General features: G+C 37.4%; 1 protein-coding gene across 1 annotated transcript in view; it reads left to right on the top strand.

Moving 5' to 3' along the window:
- The window catches only part of LOC105458070 (neurotrimin-like), an 80150-nt gene extending 64569 nt beyond the window's left edge, over nucleotides 1-15581 (top strand). The window contains exons 4-8 of the mRNA XM_011703131.1: nucleotides 2148-2303; nucleotides 6194-6322; nucleotides 7429-7566; nucleotides 9959-10111; nucleotides 15078-15581. Coding sequence (XP_011701433.1) covers nucleotides 2148-2303; nucleotides 6194-6322; nucleotides 7429-7566; nucleotides 9959-10111; nucleotides 15078-15331 — 830 coding nt within the window. The 3' untranslated portion in view covers nucleotides 15332-15581. The remainder of the gene's footprint in view (nucleotides 1-2147; nucleotides 2304-6193; nucleotides 6323-7428; nucleotides 7567-9958; nucleotides 10112-15077) is intronic.
- The last annotated feature ends 1042 nt before the right edge of the window (nucleotides 15582-16623 follow it).

Below are 16623 nucleotides of genomic sequence, written 5' to 3'. Positions count from 1 at the left end.
ATTAAAGACGGCCAAATCAATGATTGTGTCGACCTAGTTAACTAAATAAATCAAGAAAAGTAAATATTTCGTTAAATTAAAATTCGCCCTTTTAAATTGAACAAAATTGACAATCCATTAATTTTATTAATTTTATTTTTATGGAATAAATTTAAAGATTGAAGATAATGTAGAATTTATATGCGAGACATAAAATAATTAACTAGATTGTGAATTTTTTTATACAATATAAATTAAATTATAAAGGGATAAAATAAATTTTAGCTATTTTACATTTACAGCAAATTCTTATTCTTAAATGTACATAATCATGACAATTACATTTTTTCAGTAACATTATTTTTTTAACAAGAAAAAGAAAAAAGAACGAGAAGATCAACACTTAAATTATCAAATAAAAATTCAATTAAATATTTAAATCAATGAACCTGAAAATATAGTTTTCGCGTATTATTAATTAATACGGTAATCAAGTAGCAGATTAAGATGCAATTAAAATTATATCCCTTCATGAAGTTCTCTTTGCTAAAGCGCATTCTAAATATGATAATACAATTCTTCTATTTCAACTCGTTTGATGAATGGGTTCCAAGACAAATGGATAAATAACGTCCATTCAATCGTTTTACAAACACAAAAACGTCTAACCGCAAGAGGGATGGGATTCCTGCGAATTTTTATCCCTATCGAGGTGAGCGGTTTCTCTCTGGAATATTTTGCCGCGTTTGTCAAAGCAAGGGGGAAAATTTCACGATCCCAGTCGCAGCTGCTTTATTTTTCAAATGCATAAATTTTTTCTACGTTTTATATTACCGTACTTTATAAAAGAACATTTCTGTGTAAAAAACGATCGAATAACAAAGTTAAATTAAAATTAAAACGAGATGGATTGACATAAAAATTTTGACAATACAAACGAGATAAAATAATTCTACGTATTTATATTAGCATTTGATTTTAATGCTTAAGTTGATTTATTATTAGAGGAATGGACGATAACTCTAAACTATCTAATGTATCGTCTAAGCACAAAACAATCCGCCATATCGTATCCAACTGTCATTTACTAAACTTGGATAAAGCGAGGTGATGGATTTACTTTGCATGATATATTGGTTGCTTACGCAGTTCCTTTCGCGTAATCCACTTACATCGTTCTCTTAGTCAGTTCAGATCCTGTTCGTAATTATTCGCGCGTGCATTAATTTATAGAACTACTCTCTAAATTTTCTAGAATGAGATTCACTCCAAAAGAGTGAACAGTCACTCCAGAAAATTTAGAGAGTAATAAATTGTAACTTGTTTACATTTTGTAAAATTTGTAAAACAATATATGTGTACAACATACAGCAGGTTTATGTAAATGAAAAAAAATTGTAATTTAATGCCTTAAAGCGTGCATAGTCGTATACAAATTACATTATAAATAATATATATAAAATTATTGCCATATGATAATCTAGCTGATGACAATTTAACATGGCTACCTGGTAGGTAATCTTATACCAAATTTTACTCAGCAGCTTGTGCTCTCACGCTCGACGGCATGTGCGTGTCGTAAAAAGCAGATTTGCCCTAAGTAATACCACGCGCCCTTGTACAACACCCCCGTCGAGCTGCGATCTACGACAAAAGCAACGTGGGTTACGAACCGTTAAAGTCACGCGCCAAAGATTGCGAAAAAAAGAGAGAACAAAAAGAAATGTTCCTTCAACAAAAAGATATCCCCGTATGGGAAAGCGGAAGCGGAGGGGTGGACGCGGGCCGGACATGGTCCAGGACGCGGCGAAAATTCGAGCGAAAACGCGAGATTCGGCGGGGCGAATCGAGGTTTTACGAGCGTCCGCCATCCGCGAACGAATGGGGCGCGAATCCCAGGATGCGCGTCGTCGGTGCCGCGCGCGTGCCCCCGCGGTGTTGTGCGGTGTGTGCACGCGGGATATTGCACGACGGGCGGTAGCGCGGTGCATGATCGGCTCTCGTCGCGGGATAACCATCTATCTGGTCCACGCGAATGGTCATCGCGCACCAGCCGCGCGCGTTGGTACGCGCGCGTGCTCGCGTCCACGCATCAAGCATTCTCTCTCTCTCTCTCTTGCTCTCTCTCTCGCCGGGACGTTCTCGTCGCAATGTGGTCATTGTTTCAGTGCCGCCGGATATCCTGGACTATCCCACCAGCACGGACATGGTGGTGCGGGAGGGTAGCAACGTGACGCTACGGTGCGCGGCGACAGGAACACCGGAGCCGACGGTCACGTGGCGTCGCGAGGCGGGCGACACGATCAGCTTGTCGAACTGGCAGGGTACGTATCTTCGTATTGCTACTACTACTACTACTACTGCTATTACTGCTACTATTACCACCCTAGTGCGCCGCTTCGTTGGGCGCCGATTGTCGCGTATATTTCATCGCGCAACGAATGACGGTCGCTACTCCAGATAAAGTCGCGTTTCTCTCGCCCGACCTCCGTGCCTCCTTTCAACCCCATCGGCATCGTTGTCCCGCGTTGTTTCGCGTTATATTGAACGTAACCCGCTGCTCGTAGAACGGCACCCGCTACAAGGATTTTTCTCGATCTCGCTCTAAAACAGAGTGACAGAAAGCTTGTCGTCTCGTTTCGCGCTGATTGAGCGAGACGTTTATTGTGCGCTTGGATCGTATCATTGAATGAGTTTTGATGGACGGCACTGAATCGATACGGATGCGTCTTTTGTTCATTGTAAATTGAACTCGTTTGATAATCGAATGAAAGGTCAAGTAAATTTCTTTTTTGGAATTCTAATACACATTTTCAAGTGTATACATAATTTGATTCAACTATAAGGAACAAATTTTTCTTGTTTCTCAAAAGATACAAACAAATTAATAACTAAAATAATTCATAAAGTGCAAAATTGTTTCAAACGAAATAAATATAATGCATTAGCACAAATGAGTTTATTTCCTCTAATAAATTTCACATTACTCTGCAATCTCTACTTGAATAATATATATAAATGTATATATGTATATACATATATATATATGTATATATATATATTTTTATTTTTTATATATATATTTTTTTTGTTACTTTTGTTTCTCAATTGATTTTATTCCTTTATTTCATTGATGATATAATACTTTCAACTGTAACCATGTTTTTGCTCTCTTTTTCTCTTACTATCTCTCCGCTTGCTACAGTCTCTTGCAATTGACGAGAGAATTTAACGATTCGTTACACAAAATGGTTTCTTTCCTGATGTTATTATCAGCAAAGTGCCGCCGGCGTAATGTCCATCGAAATAAAATTGCTGAGCATTTATAATATAAACTCATTTACTTAACCCATTCGGTGAGAAATTAATTTTGTTTACAATTCCGAACAAATTTCTGTCGTTGCCGTCTTGAGTAAAATCCTAACAGGAACTAGTAATCAACATGTAATTTAATTTCTTAATTGTTGCAGAAGAAATGTTATACAAATGTTCACGATATTTTAACGAGAATCATTTTCATTAATACATGATAATTTTTCGTTAAAAATACAGTTTGATTACTAATATTTGAAGAAACTATTACTACAAAGATGTAATTTGTATAATTAGATTTTATTTCTAATTTTTCAGAATACGAGTATACGCTTATATGTGCATTTTTTAATATTTATTTTAATTTATATATATTAAATGGGTTTTTTGTAGATATATGTATATTTGGTATGTATATAAACGTTCAAAAAGTTTCACAATCAGTTATTTAATTTTATATAAGATTGAAGAGCAAAAGATTAGTAATATCCCGCGATTTAATTAATATGTGTTTGTTCTCCGAAATCATGTCTTATATAAGATTCGCTGTTCTCACAATCCAATCACTCACATGCTTTCGACTGTCGGCTTCATTCAACGGCATTCCTGTTTTACGCGCCACCCGCATCAGGATTGTTTAGATCTTTTGCTGACTAATTGCGCAAGCAAGTGTCGGGGACATTCTCGATTGTACATCAGACAGATAGCTAAAGTACCGCTTTAGTCTCTTCCTCTTATACGGGCTTCTTCTCTCCTCCTCCCAATCTCCCTTTCCCTTTCTGTTTCGTCTATAATCCGTACTGAAGTCAGTGCTTTGGAAAGACCGGCGAAGCTGACGTATGTAACACACGCGTAATATATTTTCGTTTCGTAATATATTTCTCTTCGTGTGAGATCGTGACGAGGGTCAGAAATGTGTAGAAATGAGAGCACATCTCGATGTGGTAAAATATCGATTGTGAACCGACTTCCGATGATTTATTCACCGGACGAAACTTTCGGAGCCGATTTTAGGGAATCACTTTAAGTATTTTGTCGCATCTCGCTGTCTCCCTATTCGACCCCTCGTCTCGCGTTGGTCTTGCGGAAAGATTCGGTCGCGATTCCATTAGACGGTAAGTGCCGGGAAATGGAGTATTCAGCACAGCGCGCTATCGCTCTTACGATTTTTCGCAATCGAGATTTGCGCACTCCGTTTGACTTCCGATAATAGTGCAGCCGGGGTTCTTTTATTCCTGTATGATAATTCATACCAAGAGATTTTGCTTTTTGCAGACCGTAAAAAGTTTGAATTACGAATTTACTTCGAAAGCATCAACAGGTATATCAATTAAAATGCCTTTTAAGCTGTCGTCGAAATGTGTAGATGTTGTTACGTACAAGTGTTTCGCGTTAACTGATTATAAAATCATTACAGAATCTTTTAAAATTCTTATAAAATCATTGAGAAATCGTTGATAAGCATATTCTAAACGCATAATATTTTATATTTAATATTTTATGTTTTATAAGTATCTTAGAAATCTTATTGTTAAGTAATTAAAGATAATATGTAATAATATTGTTGGACTATTTCTTATTCTTTAAAAAAAATTCTTAATTGTTGCATATGACAGAGCTTCGTGTTGCATACGCATACTTGTACTTTGAATTACTTATGAAGTTTGCAAAAGGTGTCATTAAAACAGAATGTTTCATTACGTACGTGTGTATTATTTCAATACATTATTCAATAAGTTGTTAACTCTCATATTGTGCAAACTATGAAACCATTATTCTGATAATAGTACGATATACGCACAACGGTAGGCCGTTGATCTGTAAAGGAACTATGTAAATTATATGATAATCAATCTCGAAATGAATGTGCTAGATTGTCAATTTAACTTCATTGCACACTCGCGACGCGGAACTAATTGTAATTTCAATGTACAAATCGATTAGCACGATTAATTATATAATATCGAAATTAAGGAAATACACATTTTAATTAAACTTGAAATCAATTGTTTCGCAATATTAAGCTAGTCGACCGTATTGCAACATGCGAAACAGAAATTATTGGAAAATATCAGAGAGCAAATATTAATTTACAACATATGAAATTACAGCTGACGTAATGAGTGCTACTTTGTCCACTTTTGCGTATTAATATTTATGTTACGTTCCATTTAATACAATGTGCAGTCTAACGAAATTATGTCATAGTAATGAATCAACGTTCCATTTCTTTTTGTTTGTTAATACGCATGTGTATTGGGAAATCTTTTAATTGCTTTTTCACGCACAGCAGAGGATGTGTACTCAGTTTGTGCTATCTGTATTATAATTTACGCGTTTGTACATTTCGCAAAATACCAGAACACAAGTTTAAATATGTTTCACGTTACCACTTGCTTGCTACTTAATTATCGTGCATACGCTTGTTGGTTGCACTACGCGGTACACGCAACGTGTACATTACGAGACGATACGTGAGGAAAATAAGAAGAAAGCACAAATTACATAAAGTTATTAAGTTTGCAAGAATTAGCAAAGATTGGATGCGCATTTCATATGACAAAGTTGCATTTATTATTATTATTATTATTATTATTATTATATTACGATATTTTCATAAATATCGTAGTATTAAACAATTCAGATTATTATCTTTATCATGAAAGATATAATATCGTCCATAAACTGGAATGATTGAATTTGTGATTTATAATTACAAAAGTGTGCTCGTGTAATTCGGGGTGCTTAAAAATTAACGGCGCGGCATTAACGTGTGCAATTGGTCAGATCGTGTCATAGGCGCGTTTCGCTGAACGATGAGCGGAGGCGTACGTAATAATGCGTCGTAATCCACGTCCACATGAATTTGTATGCCTGCATCTACATATGTAAACTGTTGCAGCGAGGAGTATCGTGGGCCCGGAGCTGGAAATAACGCGAATCACGCGTCTCCATATGGGACCGTATCTCTGTATAGCGTCCAACGGAGTGCCACCAACAGTCAGCAAGCGGATCCTCCTCACTGTACATTGTACGTAATTTCGCCGCGTGATCTCTCGGATTCTATTTTATGGCCAACGTTAAGGAACACTTCCAGCCAAGCGGTAACGCGAAACGTAATGAAATACGTAAAACGTTGCATAAATGGCTTTTCCGTTGCGATTGAGAAAAATATAATTAAATGCATGTTTCCGTTTTACAAGGCGAGAAAAAAATGTTACGCGAAATTATTTAATCTCTCTGGAAAAATCGTGGATTATTCGAAATTCACAATCATCGTAAATTAATCTTTCAGATTGAAAATACAATACGATGTAACGCGTGCAAGATGTAATTCTATTAGAATTTCTATTCAAAAATTTTAATTCAATCGAAACTCTGACTCCGTTCTGTTCGCGTTCCTTTGCTTTTCACGCATACATAATTGCGGAAATGCATGCGAATGATATTTTATGCAGTTCTGCCCTGTCCTGGTAGTAGAAATCCTTTCTTATGCGCTTGTCGCGAAATATAATTTAAATTGTCGTACTCGCGCGAGTGGTGTGAGCGATCTCGCGTAATGACGCCTCTCGGGGTAGGCATGGTGAATAGCTGATCCCGAGGGCCATTGTTCCTCTGAAAACGGAGTTAAATCTTTCCCGCCGTTGGCTACGTAATTTTGCTACGCTATATAACAAGTCGCTTACTACGAGGACAAGTGACGTTTCTGGATTGATTAAAAAAATAAGAGAGCCCTATTTCGAGGGAAACATGTTTTAAAAATGAGTGCCGGAGCTTTAGTAAGACTTTCGCGTCAAACGTCAGATGCTGTGACGAGACCTTGTGATGAGTTCGTAAAATTGGATGTTCCGTTAAATTTTGTACTGCGTCTCCATAGCTTTTATAGTTTTCAGCGTCAAGTATTTCTACAATAGCATATTGCTAAACTTCATCTAATTAAACACAACTGTTTGCAGAGTTATAAAATTATTATACAGTCAGCGCCATGTAATGATTTTTTATCTTAAAGCAATCACAAATTTAATTTAAAAAAATGCGACATTTGCAAGTTTTATAAAATAAAAATAAGAGATATTTCTTGTGATGAGGTTAATAACATTTAATGCATATTTTATTGAGATATACTATCTTGTACAGTTCAGCCAATGGTTTGGATCGAGAATCAGCTAGTGGGTGCTTACGAAGGACAAACTGTTACGTTGGAATGCCGCAGCGAAGCCCATCCTAGTCCTATCACTTATTGGGCAAGGCCATCGAATGAAACAATTACCAATGGTGAGTCTAATATTTCTATTTGTATTTCAAATATGGTATCTTATAGCTTTTCATTTTCATTGACGATAAAATAAAAATAGTACAGAGAAAAAGAATAAATAATCGTAGTTTATCTTAAGAGAACATTTTGAAATTTGATATTTTAAATAATTTTCCGGTATTTCAAATTATTTTCGGTACTCTTATCGAGCGCACAAATATAAATTCGTTATCATGACAGGCACCTAACTTATGCATAAGTTTATTCAGAGCAAGTAGAATAGAACACATGCAAGCATACGAAATAATATCGATATTTTTATTATGGATATTAAAACAATACCATATATAATATTAATAATTCAATTCTTAAATGTTTTACTTTTATTCTGAGATTATTAAGTTTTCATTATTTCCTCTTGACATCATACAAACATTGACGTCTCTCATGAATTTGCTTCTTAAGATAATATTTATCATTAAAGAATCCGTGAATAATACTCATTGTCTGAAAAGAAGGAAAAATGAGAGTTTTAATGAAACCGAGAGCGCGTTTTATTCCAATTTGTGAAATAATTGTTACAAGTTCTTTTCTTCTTCTTCCCCTTCTTTTTTCCTCCTTTTTTACATGCGCACACCGGGAGGTGCACGCACGAGCAGCTGTAATGCAATTCGCCTTAATTACACCGCGCTAACGCGGTCGTTTCACTCTAATTGCTACCATGCACCTTTGCGATATGCAAGGGTTTAAGGGCAAGGGCAGGCGGCATTAAAACTTAAGACGTGTGCGTGCCATCTCGCGACGGGTCGTTAATCCGTGACAGCACCCTGCTGTACGGGCTAAAATTTTTCCTTAAAGCGTTATAATGAAAGATCTGCAAATCAATTAAAAACACGCGAAATTCTTCTCACGCAGATCACGATTTTTATCTACTATCGCGATTTCAATTTAGCCTTAATTGGGGTTTGACGAAAGTTTCTCATAAATCGATGGTTAAGATTAGCAAGATTAAAAACTTTTATCGATTAATTACAGAGGGCAGTTATTGTTAATTTATGTAGGCAATATTTTTAAATTAAATGCTACTTTGTACACGCATTTGTGTATATTAGGTACATACATTTTTTCACTAAATGTCTCTTTATCTAACAATAATGATTTTATGAGAATCGTTATAACGATGAGCATTCTTTATTTTATACGCGTATACATGTTGATATAAATATAATCTTATCTATTATTAAGATACTATTTTTTATGCTTCAATAGAATAATATCAATAATACAATAACTATCAGAGAAAGGAAAACATTAAGTGCAAATAATAAATGTAAAATTCGAGAAAGCAGGTTAGTCAAAATGACAACAAATTTATTATTGTAACAAATAAATTAATAATATTAGAAATTCACAGCAAATTTAGCAAATGTCTGATTCTTAATTAAAATGTCAATACCATATCCAGTCAGTAACAAATTAAATTTATTTTTTAATTTTATTCTATTAATTTTGCTTGTACAAAGTTTATTACACATCCGCTTTTAGTACCAGAAATAGTTCAACAATATTCCAAATATTCTTACGACAAAATATTCTTTTTCAAGTGTATCGTAACCCACAGATTTTTTAATACATATTTATAAAATCGCGTGAAATCCTTACAATCGGGGAAATGCAGCGGACAAACTCTTACAAAAGGGCAAAAAGGGATTTTTTTTATTGTTTCGGATAACGCGACATATACCGATATGGGCAACTATCCTCTGAAATAACGTTTTCGCATCGACAGTGTCGTAGCCTGGAACTAATAACATGAAAATCGACATTCACGTCGTCTTCCACGCGCCAGAACGAAAACGACATTTGCACGAATAACACGGGTCCGTTCCACGCGTACTTTGCACGGTTCCATAATGTTTAAGCGGCTTGGAACGTAAATACGAAGTTTACTGCTGCATGCATCGATCCGGAATTTTCTGTTATTCCGCGCTGCCATGGGAGCCTGTCTAGTTAGTGCTCCTCCATTCCGCGGCAATGAAACGAATTTAGCTTTTTAACGAGGGACAAGTACAATTGCATCAACGCGAAAAAAGCCGATTTTGTGCGTCATGCGTTTCCCCGTTAACAGCCTTCTGAATCATTGACTTCGATTAGGACGAACAAGTGTATTTTTCATCTATGCGCGTGCATCACGAGCTTCATTTTATTAATTATTGATGTTAATTTTGTTGTTGCCCGCGCATTTGATTATAACGGGTTTGTTTCTTTATGAACTATATATATAATGTTATTTGCGCGCTATGATTGATCGCGTAAATCTCTACGGAAATTAGCGTTTTGCGAGTCCGATGTATGCGCATCAGCGTATTTACCGCACGTAATCTCTATACCGATATTTTCAACACTTTTCAGACGAGAACTATAAGGTCGAAACAATTCCGAAAGGATTATACGAAATGCTTATGAAGCTCGTCATAAAATCCGTACGCGCGCAGGATTTCGGATCCTTTCGATGCGTGGCGACAAACTCCCTCGGAGAGACCGACGGGAAGATAAAACTTTACAGTGAGTAGCATTTACGAACTCATTAATCTGTATAAGTTGTACGTAACGTTGTACTTCCGTTCTATTCACCATACTGCTTACGTTCTTATAAAGAACGCTCAATTATTTGTTATTTCAAGCCGATTCCCAATTCCTTTATTCACGTTGCACGCTACGTTTTCGCATAAAAAGCTGTCTGCACTAAATATCTCGTTTAATTTTCATAATATGTATATTATTGCGCGTATCATCTGTATATGTGTGTTTTAATATTCATGCTGTAGTGATTACCTGACGTAATTACGTGATACAGATAATTTACTGATAATTAAATTTTATTTTGTAAATGTTGCCCACGCGCTCTCCTTCCTTCCCCTCTGCTTCCTGTTTTTCCTGCATTGCGCGTATCATGCGCGGAAAAAGGATTAGCTATTCGCGTGCTCTATATTTTACATATAAACAGTAGGAAATAATGAGTATGTATTACGCTTTAATAGACTACGCAAACCCTGTGTTCCTATTATTATCGTTATATTTTTTTTTATTCTTTCTAATCGCATCAGTTGTATGTACATAAGGGATTTAAATTTAGTTTCGCTCATTATTGGAAAATACGATATGGATTTCATAGTCAAGCATACGTATGTTTCGTGAAAACGGATTTTGTAGTTAAACATGTTTCATGGATTAAAACTCATTGTGGCGTAATGGCGTACGGGGCGAAAAATGAATAAAAAAAATTCCCGCCTGTATCCCGGCAACGCCGGTTATTTCGGGGGCAACGAAACATCTCCCGTCCCGGAATTAAACCGGCGGCGGACGCGATTCTTAAACGGATAACTTATCGGTTTATCGCCGATCGATATTGCCTTCTCGACGTAATTGCCCCAATCTCAGTGTACCAATGCACCCCCGCGCGCCTCGTTCCGCACGGCGCTTGATCTCCATCATCGTTCTATGCATATGAACTTTGGAAGCTCCGGATAACCGGCTCCGTACTTGTTTACCCTTGTTCCACCCATTCACCCTCGTTGCGTTGATGGGAGCGAAAGAGCGGCGATCTCGCAAGACGTGCGCTGCCGCTCGTTAGCTAACGAACGTTACTAGCTTCGCCATTTCTTCGCGTACAAGAAAAAGAAGAAGAAGAGCAAACTAAAAGTGACACTTCATAAGGGGAGTTCCTAGGAGGTACCGTCGCTGCGAATCGAGCCGCATGTGGGATAAGGGAATCGAGTTGTAGTGTCGCGTCGCATCGCATCGCGTCGCGTCACGTCATGTCATTTCATCTTCGCGTCACTACGTCACGCGTCCATTCCGCTCGCCGTCATTATATTTCATTGGATCTCACGCGCGAGATTCAAGTGGCAAGCACGCCAAATGCGTAAAGCACGACCCGTCCGTTCCGTTCGATCTCACTGATGTTAATTGATCGTCTCTCCAATTAGAGTGTCGTATTGAGAGGTGAGGAAAAGGGAACGGGGGCAGAGCGAGGAAAGCGACGGAAGCGTTCAAAGGGAGAGGAAGAAAACGATGACTTTTTAACAAAAATCGCCGTTCAATGTTGATTGGATAACGGAAAGGGGGAGAAACGGGAGAGCCGGAGAGTAGGGAGCGCGAGGCACTTAATTACCGACAATTGCAAATAAAATGCCTGCGGTCGAACCGTCGACGTGGAAAGCCCGGGGACACGCCCGCACGCCAGTACAGACCATCACAAATTTCCATTCTCGCGAATCACTTCTCCAATAATTAGCCCAGCAGTTTAATTCAGCGGACTCGCGTCCCATTGAAATGTCGGTCAACTAGCGTGCCGCCCTGTCGCTATTATCGGGAGCTTTTTTCGGTGCCGGGGTGCAGCGCGACGTCGCGCACACGTTTAACAATATTAGCAATAATTACTGGGAAGCGGGCAGGCGGCCCGTGAATTACATGCTTCGCCGAAGTCGGTTAACTTCGATGGGTATCTTACCCGAGCTTGACTACGGGGGGAGGGGGAGGAGAGCAGGGAGGTGAGAAAGGACGAATTATCGACGGACGCGGCGTGGTTTGTGCGAAAAGGGGCTGAATCGCGAGGGGGATGCTTTAAGAGCAGCTAAGGCTGCGAGGGAATTTGTGTGCCCGAGTCGCGCCACATCGCGTCGCTCGTTCCGAGTCTGCACAATGACGTGCACGCATGGCATGCAAAGTCTGTGCATGATGGCCTATATTCAAATTGCATTATATCGCCGGATGAGGGAGCGTGCGCGCGCGCGCGCGCGCCCGTATAGATGTGACCGATAAACGCGCCGTGGTAGCCATGGTCGTTAGGTCACTTTTGCTTCGCTTGCCGACAGAAGCAAGCGGATGCTCTTTGAGAAAGAATTAAATCGCAATTGGCCTGGTAAATCTGATTCAATACGATAAAGTAACTCCAAGAAATTATTAGCAATAAGCAATGTAATTCTGTCATCATTCGACTTAAATATGTTAGTGTTGAAATTAATTGCGTCAAGTTGTGTATTTGACAAGTTATTTGAATAACGTACAGATAATACAGATACATTTATACGCATGCGCGGAATTATTAGATTTCTCTCAATTTTTATGATTAGAATTGTACGAATAAGGTAATTGCGACCCTTCTCCCTCAGCATCTCTTCGAGGCTAATGATGCGAAATTTCTAAGGTATATCCATAATTCTCCGCGTTATTCGTAATTCTTTGCGAAAGACGGATGAAAAGATAAATGGAAAGAAGACAAGTTGAATTATTTTAGCCCCACGGTTGATCATTGCTCACCTTCAGACGCAATAAAGCGCGTTATCGTGAAATGGCAGGGCATCACCGGTAGTGAAGTGAACAGAATTCCAGGTCTTACATAGAGGCGGAACACATTACTGGCTAATTGCAGTGAGGTGGAAGAGCTCTGAGCATCTTAAACCGCAGTCGCAATATTCATTACCGCAGACACAGCGAGCATCAAAGACGATGATATAACGGCACGCTAATAAATGTAAATTCGTCATTTAAGGTATTCGAGACGAACAGCTGTTGCAACGGCTTTTCGGTAACGGCGCAGTAACGCAGGTCCGACCACAATTCCGGTATTCAATTCCGGAACGCGTAGTGTCCGAGGGAATTAATTAATGTATTTATTAAATTGCGCTGTTACAACCGAACCTGTCAGGATCGCCGAGAGTGCATACATTCCGCATCTGTACTTCCGAATACTGCTGCGCGCAGCGTACGCTTTCCGAGATTTGCAAACAGCTACTACGAGTAAACATAAACGCATTGACCTTGCAGAAGTGCAAACACAATTGTCGCTTGCGAATTGAAATCAACGTTGTATAAGCTTCTGCACATCGAACGAAAGTTGATTACTATTTCAACAATGTTTGGCTCACATCTGTTTGCGAAGGTAACTTTCAATCTGAAATATGCAAAAGAGAGCTGGCTTTAAAGGATAAAACATAGAGAAGTATAAGTATAGAGAAGTATAAGTAATTAAGTACATTTGAAAATACGCTATATACGTATACTTCTTTTCTCACAAAAATTGTTCGACAATATCACAGCAGAAACAGAATTAACAAATGAACACGTATTTCTCAATTTTACTTCTTGATCAATTAGCTTACGCGAATCTATGTCCGCTACCATCAAAAATTGAATTACATTTGCCTTTACGTTTCATGATGTCGATAAAAATCAACGATAACGAATAGAAAATACATTAACTAATTGCTGGATCATTGATAAACGTTGGCGCCTAAAGATCGGTCTGATCGATCCGAATAGAAATTGAACCGTCCACCGTGGTATACAACGCAGCAGAAAGCCGCTTTACGTCGAACCGCGTTTGAAACGAACGGGCGTAAATGGCGAATCGAGATATCGGTAAAGCCTGTCCGCGAGTAATAACCGGAAAAATAATCGGCCAGGCGGTCGGACTTTCCGCGCGATGCTCCCCGGTTTGACGTATTGGAATGTCGCTCCGTACGGTGGTGTTCCCGCAAAACCCGGAGAGCTCTTGTCACTTGCACACTCCGTCGAAATGTCAAGAGTTCGGAAGCGATATTAATTCTCTCGTGCGTGCATCGACATTCCCGCACGAGACCGAAAGTAGACTTTTTCTAATTAATCCGCACGATGACAACGCGTAAGCCGCATAACGTACTGGAGGTGAAAATCGCTAACAATTGAGACTGCGAACCAAAGATGAGTATCGATAGATTATGACAACGTTGCAAATATATAAATATGTATATCGCATGATTGCGAAAATTATTATCATATGTGTTACCCATCTCACAAATATTTCTATTTGATATGGAAGGTCTGTTTACTTCGACAGATATCCGTCGCAAATGATTTTATATTGAAACTGATTGATGAAACCTATGCTAGGTAAACAACGATAAGCATGGCTTATAAATTAATACAGAAACACGTAGCTTTTAGCTTCTATAATAAACTTTGAAATCGCGCCGCTTCTATTTCATCGTAATGGATTGCACATATTTAAACTCACGTATTTAATTTCATTCGCTCTAACTGAAGAATTTGTTATTTAAATTTGCTTTTTTAGAGAATAACAGTTTCTAGATTATATAAATTATTATTATTATTATATTATTGATTATATAAATAAAGAAATTCTTAAAAAAAGAGTACATTAATTAATGATATTATATTCTTTATAGTTAATTTTAAAAACGATGCTTAGAAACATTAAAAACTAGAATATTATGAGAAAGAAGCGGTTAAGAAAATACTAACTATTCAAAAACTTAACAAGAGAAAAAGTAACTTTCTGAAGGATCTATATAGAAGTATAGAAGGTATAGCGAGATACACATTAGTCTTCCAAATATTTTAAACCGCAAAAGGATCTGTACTAGAAGCATGCCTCAAAATATCCCACTTCCCATTAAAAGCACACCTGATACGTTACTTAGTTACACTAACTCTGATCATTGAATTTATTGTATCGCCATATTTTCAGGGATCGATAAGCCGCCAACGACGCGCAGACCAGGCTCGAGGCGGGAGTCGAAGAAATCATGGAAGATCGATCACGGCCACGAGAAAAAAACCATCGGTATGAAAGACGAGCCGATGCTGAAGGGCGACGATATTAGCGATGAACAGATCGATTTTCAATCGGCCACGGCCTCATCGTCGTTTCATCGTCATTTATTTACGAATTTCGGGATAACTGCCATGACTGTGATACTGGCCGGTGGTTTATCCACGTAGGCCATCGTTGTGCACCTAGGGACTATTAACGCGAAGAAAATTAACGCAATATAGAAAGCATTTGCCAGACACGAGACGTCTAATCGCGGTGAACGTTACAACGAAGGAAGATCGATAAAAGAATGACACTGCGTAGGAATCACTGCTCTCCGTGAAAGATCTCTTCCTGTTGTACATGAAATTTGCGTAAAGCAAAGCCTAGAGAGAAGAGTCATTTTTACGTGGAGTCCGGAATACTTGGCTGATCAGGCCAGAGTGACCAGGGTACTTCGTGAGGAGCGTAATTAACACATTGCAAGCCGAGCGTCTACTAATAGACTTTCCTTCCCTAAAGACGTAGAAAGCCACCAATCTATTAACCCCTTTGCGCCAGAAGATGCCAGAGTAGCTGGCTTTTACCGTTTCCATTTCAAGCGGTAATTCTGTTGACCTCGCCATCACTTGAGGAAGAAAGTCTGTAGATCCAATAAAGGGGGGCACACACATATTATTTGCAATCGCATTTTCCGATTAGTTGGTAAAATAAATATTGACAAAAATTATATTTTAGCTCACTCGAAAGTTATGCTTTATGCAAACATATTTTCTATTTTTATACATTTAACACGATGCAAAAAAAATGTCTACTTTGATTTGTCAAAAATTTAATTTAACAATATATTATTTGTTTTACAAACACACGTAAATAATGATGTTGATGTGAATATATATGGTTATTATTATATTTCTGCATTTTAAAATGTTAATTAAGCGTATATAGCTTGCAATATGCTAATAATGTCTAAACGTACAAGGGCGTAAAAAATGAGAGTGATTGCATTATTCGTAGCTAATGATTTCAAATAACTTTATATGTAAAAAGTTGTCTATTGTTTCTTAAAATTTGCAGTTTTTTTGTCTGATTTCGAAGTATATACATAGAATTTTTTATTCTATTATTATCTCTTATTATAAAAAATGTAAATGTTAGAAAATGCTAAATTTATCTTATGTAGAAAGTATTAGTTAAGAATAAATAAATCCTTTTGTATATACGTAGCAAGGATAATAAGAAATAATAGATCGAAATTTATTTATTAAGAAATTAATATAAAATAAATAAATGGATAATTTTAATGATAAATACTTTATAATAAATGCCAATGTGTTAAATTGTCATTGTTTCATAAATCATGTTTGCAACACATATGTAGTTACAATTCGCTGATTTATATATGATTTACTTTATCTGATTTATATATATTATAAATATAATAATATATAATTTATATATAATATATATATATATATAT

This window comes from Wasmannia auropunctata, unplaced genomic scaffold, assembly GCF_000956235.1.
Source record: "Wasmannia auropunctata unplaced genomic scaffold, wasmannia.A_1.0 LD334721.1, whole genome shotgun sequence".
Taxonomy (NCBI): Eukaryota; Metazoa; Arthropoda; class Insecta; order Hymenoptera; family Formicidae; genus Wasmannia; species Wasmannia auropunctata.
This window is presented reverse-complemented; position numbering and strand designations above follow the sequence as displayed.